At 40.1% G+C, this 21582-nt stretch overlaps 1 protein-coding gene across 1 annotated transcript in view; it reads left to right on the top strand.

Annotated features, from left to right (window-relative positions):
- Pibf1 (progesterone immunomodulatory binding factor 1) overlaps positions 1–21582 on the top strand; it is a 151037-nt gene that overhangs the window by 112163 nt on the left and 17292 nt on the right. Inside the window, exon 17 of the mRNA XM_090342044.1 lies at positions 14176–14349. Within this exon, the coding sequence (XP_090198170.1) occupies positions 14176–14349 (174 nt within the window). The remainder of the gene's footprint in view (positions 1–14175; positions 14350–21582) is intronic.

The following is a 21582-nucleotide window of genomic DNA, read 5'->3' as shown; positions in this document are numbered from 1 at the left end:
TGTGATCCTCAGATCTCAGCCTTTGGAGTAGCTAGGATTATAGGCATGAGCCACCATGCCCGGCTCATTGCATTTGTTCTAAAGGAACCATATGTAGGCACCAGTGGAACAGCAGCCACAGAGGCATCCAAAAGTTTATGTTAGAGATTATCTCAGCCTCAACAAGCAGAGGTCAGCAATGCACACAACAGACCATAGACACCATTAAGAATGAACTGACAGGGCCAGGAGTTCAGCCTAGTGGTAGAATGCTTGCCATGCATGCACGAAGACGTGGGTTCAATTCCTCAGTACCACATACATAGAAAAAATGCCAGAGTGGTGCTGTGGCTCAAGTGGTAGAGCTCTAGCCTGAACAAAGCTCAGGCTCTGAGTCCAAGTCCAGGACTGGCAAAAAAAAAAAAAATGAAAAATGAACTGACAGTGGCTCATAACTCTTATTCCAGCTACTCAGAAGACTGATATCTAAGGAAAATCTTTGGACTATCTCTAATAAACTACTCAGAAAAAATGGAAGTGGCACTGAGGCTCAAAGTGGTAGAAGGCTAGCCTTGAGCACAAAAGAGGCTCAGGGACAGCACCCTGGCCCTGAGTTCAAGTCCCAGAACCAGCAAAAAAAAAGAAAAAAGAAAAGAAGGGAGGGAGGGGGAGAAGAAGGGAAGGGAAGGAAGGAAGAAAGGAGGGAGGAGACTGTTGAAGACTTGTACCCATTAATACTCTCCATAGTTGGGGGAAAGACTCCTTAAGAAAACAGCAGCACCACCAGCACTGGTGGCTTACAGTTGTAATCCCAGCTACTCAGGAGGCTAAGATCTGAAGTTCACAATTTGAAGCTAGCCGAGAGAGGAAAGTCCATGAGGCTCTTATCTCCAATCAATCACCAGAAATATATGAAGTGAACCTGTGATTCACTTCTACCTGTGGTAGCAGACCACACAAAAGTTCAAGGACCTCAGGTCCTGAGTTCAAACCCCAGGACCTGCATGCATGCACATGTACACATACATACACCAGTTAAACTGCCAGGTACATGCCTGTAGTCCCATCCTCAGGAACCTGGCCACTGGTTTAAAAGTATTTTCATGTATGCCTGGGGCAGGTGGCTCATTCCTGCAATCCTAGTTGTGCGGGATCCTGAGATCTGAGGACTGCAGTTTGAAGCCAGTCAGGCTCATAGAGACTCATCTCTAGTTTACCACCAAAAGCTGTAAGTAAAGCTGTGGTAGAGTGGCAAAGCACTATCCTTGAGCAAAAAGGACTTAGTGACAGGACTAGGCCCTGAATTCAATCCCCAAAACACATATAAAAATAATAAAAAGGATATCCACTAGCTAAATGAAACATAAAAAGAAGTCATTACTCATGTATATGTAGCATTTAAACAATAACTTTTTAAAAGGTCAGAACAAAACACAGATGGAAGAAAAAAACACAACCATTTGGATTTAATAAGTTGCTAAAGCCATTTAAGTGGAACTATAAGACAGATTGTGATGAAGTGATGATAGGAAATTGAAAAGTGGAGAGAAATAATCAACCCTGTAAGATGTGTGAATGAGAGGATATAGGATAATCGAGAATGGGAATGAAATTACATGTTTTACCTCATAGTTGGGCGTAGAAGCATACACCTGTTAAGTTAATTTTTAGATTTGCTGATGTTCGCCAGCTTTCCATCTCTATAACTAATACCTAAGATAATGTCAGTCCACGGTTTTAGAAGTTTAAGTCCATAATCAATCAGTTCACCTCATTGCTTTTGGGCCTGTGACAAGGCCCAGGTCCTGATGGGAATTCATAACCTAATTACCTCACAGAAGGCCCAGCTTCCTAAAGTCTCACCATCTCCCAGTAGCACCACCAGTAGCATTTTTACAGGTAAACCTCAGAGAAACACATGTACTCCATAGTGGAATGTAAAGAGTTTTCATCTCACAATGTCTTCCAAAGAGACATAATAACAATCTGAGCTTCGAGGAAAATAGAAATGTCTCTACAATAAGTGGATGATACACATTATAAAAGAATTGTCACATTGAAATATTATAATCTCATACATTCTGTAGAGTATTTCTTTTTCTTTTTGGCCAGTCTGGGGGCTTGAACTCAGGGCCTGAGCACTGTCATTGGGCTTTATCAAGGCCTAGTGCTGTACCACTTGAGCCACAGTACCACTTCCAGCTCTTTATATGTATGTGGTACCAAGGAATGGAATCCAGGTCTTTGTGCATGCTAGACAAGCACTCTTACCACTAAACCAAACTCCAGCCCCTGCGCCCCCCCCCCATAGTATTTCTTAAAAGCAGTCATCACCTTGGGTATAATTATGAAAAAGGCGAATCGCTGGATTAATTACATTCTGCCATTTAGATATTTTATATCCACCATATTTTAAAATGCTTTGGAAAAACTTAAGTTACAAAAATAAGACTTGGGTTCATATCAGATGTAGTGACACATACTTAGGATGCTAGCACTCAAGAGGCCAAAACAGGAAGATCACAAGTTCAAAGCCAATGTAATCTATATAGAGAGCTCCTGTCTTTAAAAAAGACTTGATTTTTACATCACAGCTCTGCTAGCTATGGATTATTAAGGTAATTACTTCATCCCTCCATAAACAAAATTTGCTAACTTTCCTGGGGCTGGCCCTTTGTGATCTTCCTGTCACTACTTCCTAAATAGCTGGGATTAAAGTTGTGTATCACATCTAGCTCTATGACAATCTTCAGACGGAGTCTCCCTATGTAACCAAGGATGGCCATGAATGTAGAATCGACCTATCTCTAAGAATCCTCAGCCTCTGGGTGATAGGATCATCATGTTCCACAAAACACTTTTCTACCTTCTACCTATTAGTAGTTCTGTTAATGTTTATATTAATATACATTGTACTTTGTGTCTGTTTTGCTCAAGACAGTGCTAAATTCCTCTTCATATCTTAGCTGTATCTTAGCTACAGTTATTTGACTGTTAAACTAATTATGATTCTCTCCTGTCGACAGTAATCATTTCATTATAAGCTATCAAATAGCTTCAGGAACTGGCATTTAATATTTCAGTCATAACTAATATGATTTTAACTGGACAAAGTATCGAAGCTTATTCCCAGGAACTTTTTCAAAGGGCTATCTACAAGTAGCCAATAAAAAGTCAAATCTGGAGGCCGGGAATTTGGCCTAGTGGTAGAGTGCTTGCCTAGCATGCACGAAGACCCGGGTTCAATTCCTTGGTACCACATACTTAGAGAAAGCCGGAAGTGGTGCTGAGGCTCAAGTGGTAGAGCTCTAGCCTTGAGAAAAATCCAAGGACAGTGCTCAGGCCCTGAGCTTAAGCCCAGGACTGGGAAAAAAAAAAAAAAAGTCACATCTGGGGCCTGGAGTTTGGCCTCGTGGAGAATGCTTGCCTAGCATGCACGAGGATCCAGGTTTAATTCCTTGGTACCACATACTTAGAAAAAAAAGCCAGAAGTAGTGCTATGGCTCAAGTGGTAGAGCACTAGCCTTGAAAAAAACCAAGGGCAGTGCTCAGGCCCTGAGCCCAAGCCCAGAACTGGCAAAAAAAAAAAAAAAAAAAGACAAGTCACATCTAAGCCAGGCACGGTGGCTCATGCCTGTAATCCTAGCTACTCAAAAGGCTGAGATCTGAGGATCAAAGCTAGCCTGGGCACTAGCGTCCATAGGACTCTTATCTCCAGTTAACCACTAGAAAAACAAGGAGTGTGCTATGGCTCAAGGGGTAGGGCAGTAGCCTTGAGCTGAAGAGTTCAGGGGCAACTCCCAGGCCCAGAGTTCAAGTCCCACAACCAACCCCCCACCCAAAAAAAGTCACATCTAGAAGATTTGTCTAGAGCTACCTCTAAAACCCAAGACATTATAAATGTAGGCACAGTAACTTCTGGTTATCAGGCTTCTAAGGAATAGCAAAAATTTGCTTACCATAAGACATCTTTTCCTAGGACCTGGCATACCTGCTGTCATCTCAATCAGTGTTTTTTACCAATAGCATCTTTCAGAGTCCACAGTCATTTCAGTTAGTATTTAACCAGAATTAATCAAACACTCCTTACTAAGTACCTAAAATGTACAAGGTCTCACACTTGCTCCAGTGCTGAACTAAGTCCTATTATCCTAGATAACTTGCTTAACAGTAGTGTATGTCACTTAAGAAAAAGAAAACAAACTCTGTAGTTAGCTAGGTTTCTTAAAGTGAAGTCACAGTATAATTATCATTCTTTTATGGAATGTTTATGTTCCCGGATTCTAACTCATATGTTCTTTGTGATTTCTCGGAAGATCTCAGGGACATTTCAGCATCCCAAGTGCCCCTTAGGCAATCCACTTCATGAAAGGTTCCAACAAATTGCATATTTCTATATGTGTGTCACTCTTTTGGGTTCATACTTAACTGTTTAGAATGTTTCTTAAGAAGATATTTTTACATGTTTTTCCTGTATACCTGTAGAGTTAAATTTTGTAGTAAAGAAATTACTCAAGGGCCGGGAGTGCCAGGAGTTTGGACTAGTGCTTGCCTAGCATGAATGAAGACTCAGGTTCAATTCTTTGGTACCACATACATAGAAAAGCCAAAAGTGGCGTTGTGGCTCAAGTGTTAGACCACTAGCCTTGAGGAAAGCCCAAGGACAGTACTCAGGCCCTGAGTTCAGCACCCAGGACTGACAAAAAAAAAAAAAATGAAAACCAGGTGTTAGTGGCCCAGACCTGTAATCCTATCTACTTAGGAGGCTGAGTATCACAGTTCAAATCCAGCCCAGGCAGGAAAGCCCATGAGATGCAATCTCCAACTCACCATTGAAAAACCGAAGTGGTGTTATGACAAAGAGTGGTAGAATACTAGACTTGAGCAAAAGATCTCAGGGGATAGTACCTAGGCCATGAATGCAAGCCCTACAACTGACCAAAAAAAAAAAAAAACCTCAATGGGTAAAGTTAATAGTTAATTATTCCTTAGCTGGAAATATAATTATTTTTGAGTTCTATACATTTGTCATTAACATTTTTAAGTTTTGGGGTTTTTTTCTCAGGTTAGTGGAAGATCATGTGCTTGGCATATAAGACACCATGGCTCAATTCTTAGAACCAACAGAAATAATTTCTTTTTCATTTACTGAACGTACATGAGTGTCTCAAAGAATACAGTTCCAGCCAAGCATGGTGACACATGTCTGTAATGTCATCATTTATGAGACTAAAGTAGAATGATTACAAATTCCAAACCAGTTATGGCTACACAGTTAGATCTTGTCCCAACAAGAAAAGAAAATTACAACAATAAAAAGGAAGAAATGAAGGAAAGGAAGAAAGGAGGGAGGGAGGAAAGGAGAAAGGAAAGGGAAAGTGCATTTTTTTTTTCTTGGTCAGTCATGAAGCTTGAATTCTGGGCCTGGGCCCTGTCCCTGAGCTCTTCAGCTCAAGGCTACCACCTTACCCCTTGAGCAACAGCACCACTTCTTGTTTTCTGGTGGTTAATTGGGGATAAGAGTCTCATGGACTTTCATGCCTGGGTTAGCTTTGAACCTCAACCCTCAGATCTCAGCCTCCTGAGATTACAGGGGTTAGCCACCATCCCTGGCTGAAAAAAAGTCAATTTGTATAGTAAAAATTAAAAATAAATATGTAATATGTAACGTAAGTCTCTTGTTTGTCTGTCTGTTTGTTTGTTTTTGCCAGTCCTGGAGCTTGAACTCAGGGCCTGGTTGCTTTTCTTGATCTTTTTCAAGGCAGGTGCTCTACCACTTGAGCCACAGCGCCACTCTGACATTTTCTGTGTATGTGGTGCCAAGGAATTGAACCCCAGCGCTTTGTGCATGCTAGACAAATACTCTACCACTAGGCTACACTCCCGGCTACATAAGTCATATTTTCCCCACAAACTTTTATTTTTAGCATGCTAAGCAATTAATTGCTTTACCACTAATTTACATTTCCAGAGCCTTATAAAATTTTAGGGTTTTAGCTGGTGTCGGTGGCTCATGCCTCTAATCTTAGCTATTTAGGAGCCTGAGATCTGAGAATCACAGCAGTCCAGGCACTAAAGACTGGGAGACACTAGTCTCCAACTAACCTCTAGAAAATGGAAAGTGGGACTGTGGCTCAAGGGATAGGGTGGTAGCCTTGAGCTAAAGAGTTCAGAGAGTTTTTTAGGGTTCCCCCCCTCCATTTATCATTTGTTGATGTTGTGGGGTTTTTTTTTTCTGCTTTTTGGTCGTGGGACTTGAACTCTAGGCCTGGGCGTTGTCCCTGAGCTCTTTAGCTCAAGACTACTGCCCTATCCCTTGAGCCACAGCACTACTTCCAGTTTTCTGGTAGTTAATTGGAGATAAGAGGCCCATGGACCTTAGCACCCAGGCTGGCTTTAAACCACAATCCTCAGATCTCAGCCTCCTGAGTAGCTAGGATTATAGGCACGAGCCACCTCGCCCAGCTAAGTCTGAAGTCTGAAGAAATGAAGGATAATACTGTTAATATTAACTGTCTTGGTTTTCAGCCTCATGAGTGACATTCGAAGTTAGAGGATGAGATCTGAGGATCATAATTTGAAGCCAGCCTGGGCAGAAAAGTCACCATGAGACTCATCATCAATTAACCACTCAAAAAACTGGAAGTGGAGCTATGGCTCCTTTTGTGGAGTGCTAGCCTTGAGCACAAAGAGGCTTAGGGACCACACTTAGGCCCCCAGTTCAAGCCCCACAACTGACCAAAAACAAACAAAATAAAAATTGGAATTTCTTTTAGATTATATTCTGTATATGTATATAGACTTGTACAGAGGATAAAACGAAGTCAGAATTGTTTAGTTTCAATAAGTTGTCTACTTTTTAAAATCTCATCTCCCTTATTGTCTCTTGCAAGTAAAACCGTGTCTTTTTTTTTTTTTTTTTTTTTTTTTTTGTGGGGTTAAGGGGCAAGTCAGTCATGGGGCTTGAACTCTGGACCTGGATGATGTCTCTGAGTTCTTCAGTTCAAGGCTACCACTCTACCACTTGAACTACGGAACCATTTCTGGTTTTCTGGTGGTTAATATGAGATAACAGTCTCACAGACTTTCCTTGCTTGATCTGACTTTGAGCCGTGATTCTCAGATCTCAGCCTCCTGAGTAGCTAGGCTACTGGCGCCTGGCTAAAACCGTGTTGGTCTGAAGCAATATAATATCACATCATAGAAGTATTTTATTTGATTTGTGTGTAAGATAAAGAAAACAGCATCTAGGCGTGTTAGTACATACCTATAACCCCTAGCACTTGGGAGGTTGAAGTAGGATGATCATGAGTTTAAAGCCAGCATCTGCTATACAAGACAGCAAGACTGTCAAAAATAACAAAGCAGTCTTGGCACTTGTACAAGTAAGCATAGAATTAATTATATATGTCTCAGAAACTCTACTCTGGGGTATCCACCCAAGAACAATTAAAAAATGTTCACAAAAAGCCTTGTATGTAAATATTTATAGCATCTTCATACAGGCAAAAGAGGAAAACTTCAAATTTCCAACTGATGGACAGATACAATGTGGTATATCCACTTGGTGGAATACTATTCTGCCATAAAAGAAATGAAATGCTGATCCAAGCTGCAGTCCACATGAACCTTGAAAACTTTATTCTAAATAAAAGGAGCCAATCACAAAGACCTCTACATGATTACATCCATGTGACTCATCTGGAACAAGAAAAGCTACAAAAACAGAAAGTAGGTTAGTGTTTGTTTGGGGCTGGAAGATTAGGAACTTGACAGGATAGGGAAGTAATAGAGCAGTCGGGGTTTCTGTGTGATGAAAATGTTTTGAAATATACCATGGTATTATCTGTGAATACAGGTGTTCCTTAACTCACAATGAGGTTACATCTCAGCAAACCCAGCATAAGTTGAAAATGTCATACATGAAATGCTAATGTAATACACTTAGGCTACCAAACAAAACCAAACCTAGACCATCTTAGATGTTTTCAGAAATTATATATACTGTTTGAACAAATTCTCTAACAAAAAGCCTACTGACACTATTCTGTTGAGTCATTTACTTGTACTGAAAGGGAATAACAGAAGGGTTTGTGGTTGCTCACCACTTGTGAGCACATTGGGGCTAAAGATGTGTGTTGAAGAAGCACCCAGCCCACTGGGATCTGCTGCTCATCGCTGTGCCCATGCCTAGTAAGGCTATTGTACCACATGCTGCTAGTGCAGGAAAAGTCCAAAATTCAGAATTAAAGTACTGTCTTCAGGGTTCATATCACATCCACACCATTGTTAAGTTGGAAAAATCCTTGGACCAGAAGAGTGTCCTAGTGATAGAATGCTTATGTATTATTATTCACAAAGCCCTAGGTTTGATTACTTGGTAGCACATATACAGAAAAAGCTGGAAGGAAAGAAGGAAGGAAGGAAGGAAGGAAGGAAGGGAGGGAGGAAGGGAGGGAGGGAGGGAAGAAGAGAGGGAGGGAGGGAAGAAGAGAGGGTGGAAGGAAAAAGAAAAGAGGAAAATCCTAGGTTGAACCTAGGGGCTGTCCCTAATACTAAAACCTTAGTTGGACACTAAATGAGTAAACTGTATGGGATGTCCATTTTATCTCAGAGTTTTTTTTTTTCTTGTTTGTTTGTTGTTGTTTTGGTCAGTCCTGGAACTTGAACTCCTGTTTCTGAGCTCTTTTGTTCAAAGTTAGCACTCTACCACTTTGAGTCACAGCACCCTTTGTGGTTCTCTGGTGGTTAATTAGAGATAAGAGTCTAATGGATGTTCCTTCTCAGACTGAATTTGAACCCCAATCCTCAGATCTCAGCATCCTGAGTAGCTAGGATTATAGGCATTAGGATTATAGGAATATTAGGATTACCGTTAAAACTTTTTAAGCTGGGTGCTGGTGGTTTATGTCTGTAATCCTAGCTACTTGTGCATTGGGGTCTGATAATTGTGATTCAAAGCTTAGCTCAGGCAGTCAAATCAGAGATTATCTTATCTCCAGTTAACCAGCAAAAAGCAGGAAGTAGAGGTATGAGTCAAGTGGTAGAGCACTTGACTGAAGAAATGATGGAATTGTTGAAGTTAGATAACAGAAACTAGTATAATTCAGTATGTTGTGCTGTCTTTTGACTTTAATCTAAGTTTTCCATAAAAGATGCATATTTTTTAAATACCTTGAATATGCCATGCACTGGTAGTTCAGACCTGTAAATCCTAGCTACTCAGGAGGCTAGAATTTAAGATTTGCAGTTTGATACTATCCTGGGAAAGAAAGTCCATAAGACTCTCCATTTAACCACCAAAAATCCAGAACTGAAGCTGTGGCTCAAGTAACAAAGCACTAACAAAAAAGGTAATGGACATATGCCTAGGTCCTGAGTTCAAGCCCTAATCCCAGCATGCACAAAAAAAAAAGATTGAAAGAAGGAAATAAAAAATCATATTCATGAGAGTTCTGGGACTGGGACTCAGGGCCTCTCAATCTTACTTGGCTTTTTCCCTCAAGGTTCACACTCTATCACTTGAGCCACACCTCACTTCTTTAAAATACCCTTTTAAATGAAACTTATCCAAAGTATGTTTGTACTTGCTTAAAACTAGGTTACTTTTGTTTTGTGTTGTCTCAAGCAAATGATGTTTAAATTTCCTGATGCAGTGGTACTACTGTGTAAAATCACGTTCATTTACACTGCCTTGTTTCACATACTTTGCATTATATTTGACAGAGCTATTTTCATCAAGAAATGCTATCTATGTGTCCTCTTGCCAACATCTTCACAGTTTACCACTTTGAGCAATTTATTGGCATCAACTATGCAACACTGTTAAGCAGCTGCTCCGCAGTTGAGCTGTTTTAGTATGCCAGCATTCTATGTAAATAGTTAATATTAAATGACCAAGATGTGTGCTTTGGAATTTCAAAGAAAGTTTTGTTCTCTGAGCAAGCATTTATACAGTCATCATCATCATCATCATCAACATTGTCATCTGAAAATTTCATAAGAACATCCTTTTTCTTAACTCTTTCAAAACTAATTGAATTGCAACATTATTTTCATGGGTTTAGTTTTACCCTGAGTTTCAGTTTTGTGCACATTCTGTGGTATGCAGTTGATGCACATCTTCATTTATTAATTTATGGTTCCATCATTTGTGTATGTGTGTGTGCGTGTGTGTGTGTGTGTGTGTGTGTGTCATGGGTCTTGAACTCTGGGCCTAGGTGCTGTCCCTGAGCTCTTCATCTCAAGGATATCACCCTACCCCTTGAACCATAGGACTACTTCCTGTTTTATGGTGGTTAATTGAAGCTAAGAGTCTCACAGACTATATTTAGTGTCCGGGATGGCTCAGATCCTTAGATCTAAGCCTCCTGAGCAGCTAGGATTACAGAAGTGAGTCACCTCACCCGGCAGTTCCTTCATTCATGTAGTTAGAATTATTTTCTCCTGAATTTGATGTACTAGAATCATATACTATTACTAATCAATATTATATATCAGACTATCTTTCAGATTAGTATTCTAGCATCTCAAATAAGTGTTTAAAAGAAAGGAGATTGCTGCAGGACACTTTCATAGAATTTTACTTTACACTGGACAAGTGGTGAATTGTGAGAATTTCTTATTCATGAAAATACCTTTCTAAATGAATGAATGACACACCAGGAATAAGGTAGAATTGGGGAAAAAATGAAAGCAGACACCAAAACCTAGAAGGAGGAGGAGGAGGAGGAGGAGGAGGAGGAGGAGGAGGAGGAGGAGGAGGAAAGAAGAAAACAGAGAGAAAAAAAAAACAGCACAAAGAGGGCACAGTAAAGAGAACAACTGACCCCTTTCCCTACAATGAGTAAAACTCTATAAACAAATGAAACTTTTAAAATATTATAAGTAGGAGCTGGGAATGTGATTTAGTGGTAGAGTGCTTGCCTTGCATGGATGAAGCCCTAGGTTCTATTACTTAATACCACATAAACAGAAGAGGCCAGAAGTAGCACTGTGACTCAAGTGATAGCATGCTAACTTTTAGCAAAAGGAGCTCCAGATAGTGCCCAGGTCCTGAGTTTAAGCTCTGGCACTATATATATATATATATATATATATATATATATATATATATATATATATATTACAAAGATTTGAAAATAATATTTCCATTAAAATAATAAACAAGTTTATTCACTCTGTTTTGAAAAGTTGTTAAAATTGGGGCCAAGAGTGTGGCCTAGCAGTAGAGTGCTAGCCTAGCATGCACGAAGACCCGGGTTCGATTCCTCAGTACCACATACACAGAAAAAGCCAGAAGTGGTGCTGTGGCTCAAATGTAGAGCGCTAGCCTTTACGAATGCCCAAGGACAGTGCTCAAGTCCTGAGTTCAAGCACCAGGACTGGCAAAAAAAAAAAAAAGTTGCTTTAATTGAAAGGGATCAAGTTATTTAGTAAGATGGAGGGAAAATCAAGGAACCCTCTGAAAACTTAGAAGAAAACAAGATGAAAATAGAGAAAAGTTAAATTTTATGTAAGAGTCCAGACTTAAGGAAAATACAAAGGCATAAGATTCAGAGTCAGGAGTGTGGCCTAGTGGTAGAGTCCTTGCCTAGCATGCATGAAGCTCTGGGTTTGATTCTTTGGTACCACATACACAGAAAAAACTGGAAATAATGTTGTGACTCAAGCAGCAAAGTACTAGTCTTAAGAAAGCCCAAGTACAATGCCTAGGCCCTGAGTTCAAGCCCCAGAACTGTGGCTCAAGTGGTAGAACGCTATGCTTGAGTAAAGCCCAAAGACAGTGCTCAGTCCCTGAGTTCAAACTCCAGGACTTGTGGGGGGAAAAACGGGCAGAAAGTCAAGGTAAAATAGGAATCAAAATAAATGACATGATTTTGAGCAATTGGTATAGTATAAATAAAGAATCCAGATAAAATTGACACTTGAAACCGGGCTCGTGGCTCACATCTGTAATCCTAACTACTCAAGAAGCTGAGATCTAAGGGTCACAATTCAAAGCCAGCCCAGACATGAAAAGTCCGTGAGACTCTTATCTCCTATTAACCACCAGAAAACTGGAAGTGGCGCTATGGTTCAAGTGATAGAGCACTAGCCTCAAGGACAGTGCCCAGGCACTGAATTTCTTTATTGTATGAATCTCTATTAATAGATTGTGTTGGAGGTCATTTTATCCCCATTTTTTTATCTTCATGGTGGGGCGAAAAGTAAGTTTCTAGACTCAAAGTTGTTAACTAGGTAGAATGGAAGACCATAATCTTCCCTCAGAACAGAAGCTAAAATGAACCAAAACATCAGGTATGTTTAATTTATCAATGTCCCTATATCAGTACATTCAACTGATAATACCTGAAGTCATCTACATTGTCATATGCTTTAGCCAAACCATAACAGTCCTTTAGAAAAGAGAAAGAATTCTATCACAGTTACTACAGCTCTGCTCCTGGCCCTAAAATCTGTTGTGGCCATGTGGATTAAACTCAGCAGCTATGTTTTAAAATACCCTCTCAAGCTAGCTGCTTCTAAATAGAACTAATGACAGCCAGAAAAGAAAGGCCTGTAGGAACTTGCTCTGACACAGAGCTGATGTCTATAAACAGATCAGGAGCAGGGAGCAGAGTATCTTCTAGTGCCATATGTTTTTTGTCTTGGTCTGAAATTGAAATACAATAATAGGAACAAATGACCTAGTACTCAGCCTACCACTCTTCTGTACATTAATCAAATAAAGAAGAATTCAGTCTGCCATCTCTTCAGATACTTGAGTTTGGTATATAAGTTCAGTAATTAATCATAAATACCTGCTTAAGTGCTAGAAGTTTGTGTATAGGGGAAGATAACAAAGTAGACTTGAAAGAAGAAATGAGTGAAATCTTTCACCTAAAATTTTTAAAAAGTTCTGTAAAATTAATTTTTAACTCAAAAGGCAATAGAAAATGCTGGGATAGAGCTGGGGTAAACTGAAGGGCTTGAGTGCTAAAGCTCAAAGCAGAAGTACTCCCCTAGCACACAGACGGGTCTCCAGCAACTCCTTCCCCAAAAGCTCTGTAGCAAGCTCGTTCCTAAAAGCATAGGAGAATAATGTGAATGTCTGATTAATACTATAGAAGAAATGATTTGGAGTTCTTTTCTCTACCATTTCTCTATGTATTTCTAAAGAAATTGAATAATTTAAGAAGGAGGCAAAATATTAAGTGTAAGACTTGGAGTAATGACTCAATGTATGCCTTCTATACACAAATCCCAGGATTCAATGCAAAGGAACCCTTCCACCCCAAAATTACACATTCAATATTTGTGTAGAGTGGGAGAGGGGCATCAAGAGCATGGCCTAGTGGTAGCATGCTTGCCTGGCTTACATGAAGCTTTGGGTTCAGTCCCTGGAACCACATACACAGAACAAGCCGGAAGTGGTACTATGGCTCAAGTAGCAGAGTGCTAGCCTTGAGCAGAAAGTGTCCAAGGACAATGCCCAAGCCCCGACTTCAAGCCCCAGTACTGGCAAAAAAAAAAAAAGAAAGAAAGAAAGAAAGAAAGAAAGAAAGAAAAGTACAGTGAGGTCAGGAGTGTGGCCTAGAGGTAGAGTGCTTGTCTAGCATACATGAAGCCCTGAGCTCCGTTTCTCAGTATCATATACACAGAAGAAGCCAGAAATGGTGCTGTGGCTAACGTGGTAGAACAGTAGCTTTGACAAAACTCAAGGACAGTGTCCAGGCCCTGAGTTCAAGCTCCATGACTGGTAAAAGAAGAAAAGTAGAGTGAAAAACTAACAATGGCCTAGTGATAGAATGCTCTCCTAGCATGCACTTGAAGCCTGGGTTCGCTTCCTCGGTACCACATTCACAGAAAAAAACAGAAGTAGTGCTGTGGCTTAAGTGGCAGAGCACTAGCCTTGAGAAAGCCCAAGGACAGTGCCCAGGCCATGTACGTGACACACAAGTATCACTGGTGTTATTACCGGTAACAATACCAATGTTCAGGTGGCTCCAGTGTGCACAAAGTTGGGGCTTCCTAGAGTATAGAATGGCAGTTGTTATACTAAAGCTATATAACTAAAATTCTGCTGTATGTGTCAAATGGATTGCATGTGTTACTTTCACAGCTCTGCTCAAGAAAAATAAGCACTTTAACATCAATCATCAATATGCTTGCCAACATCATACTTTCTCTGTTCTTGTTTTCATGTATCAACAGGAGTTGGCAGCAATGAAACAGATTCTAATTAATATGCGCAGTAAACACTCTGAAAGCAACTTAATTCATCCTAAAACAGAGTCGAAACCTATGACAGAGTGTCAGACGCCAAAGACGTTGAATGTACCTAGAGAACAGGAAGATAATATATTCATACCAAAACCAACACTCTTTGTAAGTACAATTCAATTGGGTTTGCGGGGGGGGGGGGGGTTGTTGGTTTTGTTGTTGTTGTTTTTTATTGCTGCTGTTGTTGTTTTGGGCCAGTGCTGGAACTCAAACTGAGGGCTTGAGCACTGTCCCTTAGCTTCTGTTTTCTCAAGGTTAGCACTTTACTAATTGAGCCACAGTGCCACTTCCAGCTTTTTCTGTTTGTGTGGTGCTGAGAAATGGAACCCAGGGCTTCAAGCATGCTAGGCCAGGAAGGACTCTATCACTATATTGTTTTAATTGTAATGTCTTTGATTTTTTACTAGATATATTTACTTCAGTTCTTCTCATATATTGGTTTTAAACTAATTTTTTTAAGTTTTGTACACGGGCCTTGAATGATCTATATTCCTTTAATTATGTCTCAAGTATATTGGTAGAGTTTTATGTTTCTAGCTCACATGTTGAATTTTCCCAGAAGTTATCCTAAATCTAGCACTTTTTCTTTTCTAGTTTCCAAAGACTAATTATAGGGGAATCAAATACATTGCATATAATATTTTAATTACATGAAAATAAACAATGAGAAATAGCACCCACTCCGGCTTATTTATAAAGCAGTATATTTTGTTGAATTCTTCAGAAAGTATAAAACCATAAATTGAAGCCAACTGTGGTAGCTTATACCTAATCCCAGCTGTGTGGGAAATGTGGGCAGGAAGATGGCAGGTTGGAGGCCAGGCTGGACAATTTGGCAAGGGTCTGTCTCAGAGTAAAAAAATGTTTTAAGGGGCCAGGAGTTTGGCCTAGTGGTTAAAGTGCTTGCCTAGCATGCATGAAGACCCAGGTTCAATTCCTCGGCACCATATACATAGAAAAAAGCCGGAAGTGGTGCTGAGGCTCAAGTGGTAGAGCTCTAGCCTTGAGAAAGTCCAAGGACAGTGCTCAGGCCCTGAGCTCAAGCCCAGGACTGGCAAAAAAAAAAAAAAAATGTTTTAAATCCTGGTGCTGGTGGTTCATGCGTATAACCCTAGCTGCTCAAGAGGCTGATCAATCCTCATAAGGATTGTAATTTAAAGTCATCCTGGCAAGTTAACTTAGCTCAAGTTAACCACCAAAAAACTGGCATTGTGGCTCAAGTGGTAGAGTCCTAGCCTTGAGCCCAAGCCTAAGTTCAAGTCCCAGGAGTAACAGAAAGAAAGAAAGAAAGAGAGAAAGAGAGAAAGAGAGAAAGAGAGAAAGGGAGAAAGGGAGAAAGGGAGAAAGGGAGAAAGGGAGAAAGAGAGAAAGGAAGGAAGGAAGGAAGGAAGGAAGAGAGAGAGAGAGAGAAAGAAAGAAAAGAAAAGAAAGAAAGAAAGAAGGAAAGAAAGAAATTGTTTAAAATGGATGGGAAGGTAAGTCAGTGATTAGGTGCTTTGCCTGGAATGAATAAGGCCCAAGAGTCCATTTACTGTAATGAATTGTATATGTACAAAGATTCCTAAAAGAAATAGAACAAAATTTTGGAGCAAAAGAAGAGAAAGCCAAGCTGGGCACAGTGTCTCACTCCTGTAATCCTAGCTACTCAAAAGGCTGAGATCTGGTGGAGGTGGGGGGAGGGAAATGGAGACCAAGACATGAGAAAGGGTAGTAATGTACCTTCTATCTGGTGAATATAATGTAACCCTTCTATTAATTACAATAAAAAATATATGAAAAAAAAAAGGCTGAGATCTGAGGATCACGGTTCAAAGCCAGCCCAGGCACAAAAGTCAGGGAGACTCATCTCACTGGAATACCAGAAGTGGTGCTGTGGCTCAAGTGGCAGTGCCACCCTTGAGCTGAAATGCTCAGGGACAGCTCCCAGGCCCAGAGTTCAAGCCCCACAACCAAAAAAAAAAAAAGAAGAAAGAAAGAAAAAGGAAAAGAAAAGAAAGAAAGAGAGAGAGAGAGAGAGAGAGAGAGAGAGAGAGAGAGAGAGAGAGAGAGAAATAAGCTGGACGTGGAGGCCTCATGCCTGTAATCCTAGCTACTTGGGAGGCTGAGATCTGAGGATCATGGTTCAAAGCCAGCCCCGGCACTGAAGTCCAAATTCCATGAGATTCTCATTGCCAATTAACCACCAAAACCCAGAAGTGGCTCAAAGGGTAGGAGGGTAGGGCAGTCGCCTTGAACTCAGAGACAACACCCAGGCCCAGAGTACAAGCCCCATGACCAAAAAAAAAAAAAAAAGAAGAAGAAGAAGAAATAAGAATAGAAGGCTGAGAATGTGACTTAATGGTAGAGTGCTTGCCTAACATGAATGAAGCCCTGGGTTTGATTTTCCTCAGTACCACATAAACATAAAAAGCCAAATGTGACTCTGTGGCTCTTTGTAGAGTGCTACCCTTGAGCAAAAGCAGCTCAGAGACAGTGCCCAGGCCCTGAATTCAAGCACCAAGACTAGAGGGGGAGGGAGGGAGAGAGAGAGAGAGAAGGAGAGACAGAGGAAGAGAGGAGGATGGAGGGAGGGAACAAGAAAGAAAACGGAGGAAAGGAAGGAAGGAAGGAAGGAAAGAAGGAAGAAAGGAAGGAAGGAAGGAGAATAAGAAAGGATAGTGATCAAAAAGCAGCAGAATTCACATAGATTATGTATTTTACATTATTTTTTCATTTCTTAGAAGCATGATTTTTACCTTGTGACTGTAACAAACTCAAAAGCAGATTTTCTTCGAGTTTGATTCATTGAGAGTCCCTACAATCTTAATTTTTTTAACTAACTATATTATAACAATTACTCAAATATGGACATTTCTGGATAGACCATTTCATTTTATATTAGATAATGTTACTCAGTATCAAGATGAAAAATATCTTTAAGAACTACATAATTCAAAATATCCTTGTACCTTTTTTTTTTCTGCTGAAGCCAAACCCAGGTCCTTCCTTACATGTGCTTGGCAGAGCTAAGCAGTACTAAACTACTTTTTTTTCTTCTTCCTTTTTCTTTTTTTCTTTTTTGCCAGTCCTAGGTCTTGAACTCAGGGCCTGGGCACTGTCCCTGAGCTTCTTTCACTCAAGACTAGCACTCTACCACTTGAGCCACAGCGCCACTTTTGACGTTTTTTTTTTTTTTTTTATGTCGTACTGAGGAATTGAACCCAGGACTTCTTGCATGCTAGGCAAGCACTGTACCACTAAGCCCACATTCCAGACCCATATGCTGAACTACTTTCTAACCCTTTGTTTTTTAAGACATATGCTTACCATGTAACATAGGCTGGCCTTAGACATGCTCTGTAGCTTAGGCTGGCCTCAGTCATTATTTTTCTGGCTCTGCCTTCCTATTTGTGGAGTTACAACATATACTACTACTACCATATCCATGATCAGTTTCCTTTTCTTTTATTTTTTTGCCAGTACCAGGGCTTGAACTCAGAGCCTCTGACTAGTGATCAGCTACTGCTTACTCAGTTGATACTCTACCACTTCCAACCATGCTTTTTGCTGGCCAATTGGAGATTATGTTTCATGGACTTTCTTGCCTGGGCTTGCTTCATATCCTCCTAGGATTGCAGCTGTGAGCCATAGGTACCCAGCAAACTCCTTTTCTAAACATGAGAGAAACTTGCAATCTAAATTTTAGAAAAACTATTGTAAGCATATGTATGGCAGAAACTAGGTGCTGTAGACTAGCCTGCGCTCAACATAGCTCTAGGGATTTCAGCCAACAAGTCCGTGTCTGTTTTCCTCTACAGCACACAGCTTCTCTTTGTGTTTCTTAGTTTTTGCTTGTTCACATTTTCCACTTCCTTATTGACTTGCTCTTAGCCCTTGGTCTCAAGACATGTTTCTGTACATCCTTTCTGTATCTACTTTCTTAGAACCTAACATTCCTTTTATTTCCCCCAGCTAACAACCAAGTTGTGGGATATTCCTTTTTGACAAGACTTCCTAAATTATTAGCCAACCTACAGGGTGGATATACTTACAGGAGTCATACATGAGATATTGCTACCTACTACCATTTATTCGGATAGACTGTGTCTAGACAAGTTTTCCTCAGAAAGTGGTGTGTGAGGCTATCTGTGCTCAGTGGCTGATGTCTGTAATCCCAACCACTCTCAAGGCAGGAATATTAAGGCAGTTCAAGATTAGTCCCTACGCAAGACTTTATTTCAACAAATAAGCCAATCATGGCAGTGCTGTCATTTCTCTTTAGGAAGACACATATAGGAGAATCACAGTCCAAGATCAGACTTAGACAATAAGTCAAGATACTAACCCCAGAATAACTAAATTTTTTAAAAGGCTGGGGAAAAAGGGACGTGGACAGAAATTATCATAGTCACTAGGATGTTTGTATTATAATCTACAGAGAGACATAGTCACAGAAAGTAAGTTCATATGCAAACCACAAGATAAACCAACTAAATACTTAAAGCCCATAAGAAATCAATCATCTTCATTTCTGACTGAGATTTCTGGAAGTCCTGACTGTAGCCAGTACATGAGTGTCAATAAGATTTCCCTCTACCTCAAAATAAGTTTATGTATTGAAGATAAAATTAGAAGGGTTAAATATAGAGAACTGAGAATCATTTTTCCCCCTTCTTTTTGGGTCTGTATTTTCTGTTTTGTTCTCTAATAAAATGTATAGCTCTAATCATTAGGGAATATTTTTCAGGAATATTATATCTGAATTCAGAATTCATATATAGCTTCATGAAAACTGAGATATGATATTGTAAGTTAGTCAAATCAAGATGGTACTTAGAATTAGTAACTCAAACTGACTATGTGACCTGGGGCAAGAAGTCACTTAAACAATCTCAGCCTGACCCTGTCTGTAAAATTCAGAGGGAAATTATGAGAAATGCATTCATCATTCTGTTATAACATACTGTGATTCTCTTGGGCATCATAAATGCTTTTAATATTTCACTTTTACCTAGCAAAACCTTTCTGACTTGCTCTTAAAGAATCTATGATGCAAATATATGCAAGCATTTAGTAGTCTTAGAGCATGCTAGAAAGAAAACATTCTTCATTTACTTCCACTTTTTGGCTGACATTATTTGCTGTTGATATTTTAATTGATCTTAAGCTCGGTGATGAATGCTGTGTGCATGCATTTTGCCTGGAAGGGAGGACCTAGTGAAGGAGGGATGGAGGCAAGGAAGGAAGGAGGGAGGGAGGGAGGGAGGGACACACACACACACACACACACACACACACACACACACACTGGTTAGGGATGTAGGTCTGTAGTAGAGCACTTGGCTCAGCATTCTTAAGGTCCTATGTTTGGTTCCAAGAACCACACGTGCAAAAAAAAAAAATTGTCTTCTTCCAGAGGACATCAAAAAGAAGATACTTTTCAAAGGATAAAAAGTGATTCTCTTTCTTTAGTTTGGAAACTTTAACATTAAATTAAACTTTAAGGAGAGTGAAGGGGGCATCTCCCTAGACAATAGTTGTACTGCTTCTGTGAACACGATTTTCATCAGAACACCCAATCATCTCAGCCTTACCTGTTCTCTCCCAAGAAAAATCTAAAATACCACTTACTCTTTCTCTTTCTTTCTTTCTTTCTTTCTTTCTTTCTTTCTTTCTTTATTTATTTATTTGCCAGTCCTGGAGCTGACCTTAGGGGCCTGGGCACTGTCCTTGGACACTTTTTACTTAAGGCCAGTGTCCTACCACTTGAGCCACAGTGTCACTTCTGGCTTTTTCTGTGTATGTGATACCAATGAATTGATCTTAGGGTTTTGTGGATGCTAAGCAAGTATTCTACCACTAGGCCATACTCCCCGCCCAAAGCTAGCACTTTATTACTTTGAGCCACAGCGCCACTTCCAGTTTTTCCAGTTTTTTGGTGGCTAAGTGGAGGTAAGAGTCTCATGGACTTTCATACCTGGGCTGACTTTGAACCGAGATTCTCAGATCTCAGCCTCTTGAGTAGCTAGGATTATAGGCATGAGCTACTCGTGCCCAACTTTCACTTACTTTTTTTTTTTTTTTTTTTTTTGCTAGTCTTGGGGCTTGAATTCAGGGGCTGGGCACTGTCCTTAAACACTTTTTGCTCAAGGCTAGTGCTCTGCCACTTGAGCCACAGTGCTACTTCCAGCTTCTTCTGAGTATGTGGTACCAGAGAATCGAACTCAGGGCTTCATGCATGCTAGGCAAGCACTCTACCACTAGGCTATGCTCCTGGCCCTCCACTTATTCTTAAGGTTCATAATTTATTATTTACCCATTCCCTTATTAAAGCACACATTAACATCTCAGAAGGCATTAAATCACAAAAGAGACCTGACTTATATAACCGAATCCTCTATGTATCACCTTTATAATAACAATAAGATTTTTTTTTAGGGGCCGGGAGTTTGGCCTAGTGGTTAAAGTGCTTGCCTAGCATGCATGAAGACCCGGGTTCGATTCCTCAGTACCACATATATAGAAAAAAGTCGGAAGTGGTGCTGAGGCTCAAGTGGTAGAGCTCTAGCCTTGAGAAAGTCCAAGGACAGTGCTCAGGCCCTGAGCTCAAGCCCAGGACTGGCAAAAAAAAAAAAAGATTTTTTTTTTTAATTTTTATTTAAGTACAAGAGTGTCAAGCAAAAAAAAAAAAAGTGTCAAGCAGATGTAGCTCTTAAGTCTCAGGAGGCTAAGATCTGAGGATCCAGGCTTGAAGCCAGCCTGGGCAGATAAATCCAGGAAACTCTTACCTCTAACTAACTAGCAAAAAGCTGAAGGTAGAGGTGTGGCTCAAGTGGTAGAATGCCATCCCAGAACAGAAAAGGCCAAGTAAGGAACCCTAAGTTCACACATGCATACATACCTATAAGAAAGAGCTTTCTGCTCCAAGGAGGGTTAGAAGTATACCAAGACTGCAGTACAGTAATGTAATATATTAGGTGTCTGCGTTAGGTAAGTTAGTAATGAGTTCAGGTCTTGGCTTATATATGGGGGTCAGAAGTTAAGTTTCTCTAGACACAAATGGTTGTAACATAATCCTTTCAGCTTGTTTTAGATGGCTGCATGTGGTCATCTGAAAGAAAAATTCAAATAATTAAAATTCAGTTCAAGTATATATTGACTGTATCTGAAAACCTGTACTAGGTATTTTAGAATACCAACCAAACCTAAAAAATGAGATGACTTTGATACAAGCAAACTTAGTGAAAGCATAGAGCCCTGAATTCAAGCCCCAGGACTAGTTTGAATTAAAATAAGAAACTCTTCAAGAGTAATCCTAGCAATTGGGAGGTTAAGACAGGAAGACAAGCATAGGCTATA

The sequence above is a fragment of the Megascapheus bottae genome, chromosome 11 (assembly GCF_031878675.1).
Source record: "Megascapheus bottae isolate mThoBot1 chromosome 11, mThoBot2.hap1, whole genome shotgun sequence".
In the NCBI taxonomy this organism is placed as follows: domain Eukaryota; kingdom Metazoa; phylum Chordata; class Mammalia; order Rodentia; family Geomyidae; genus Megascapheus; species Megascapheus bottae.
This window is presented reverse-complemented; position numbering and strand designations above follow the sequence as displayed.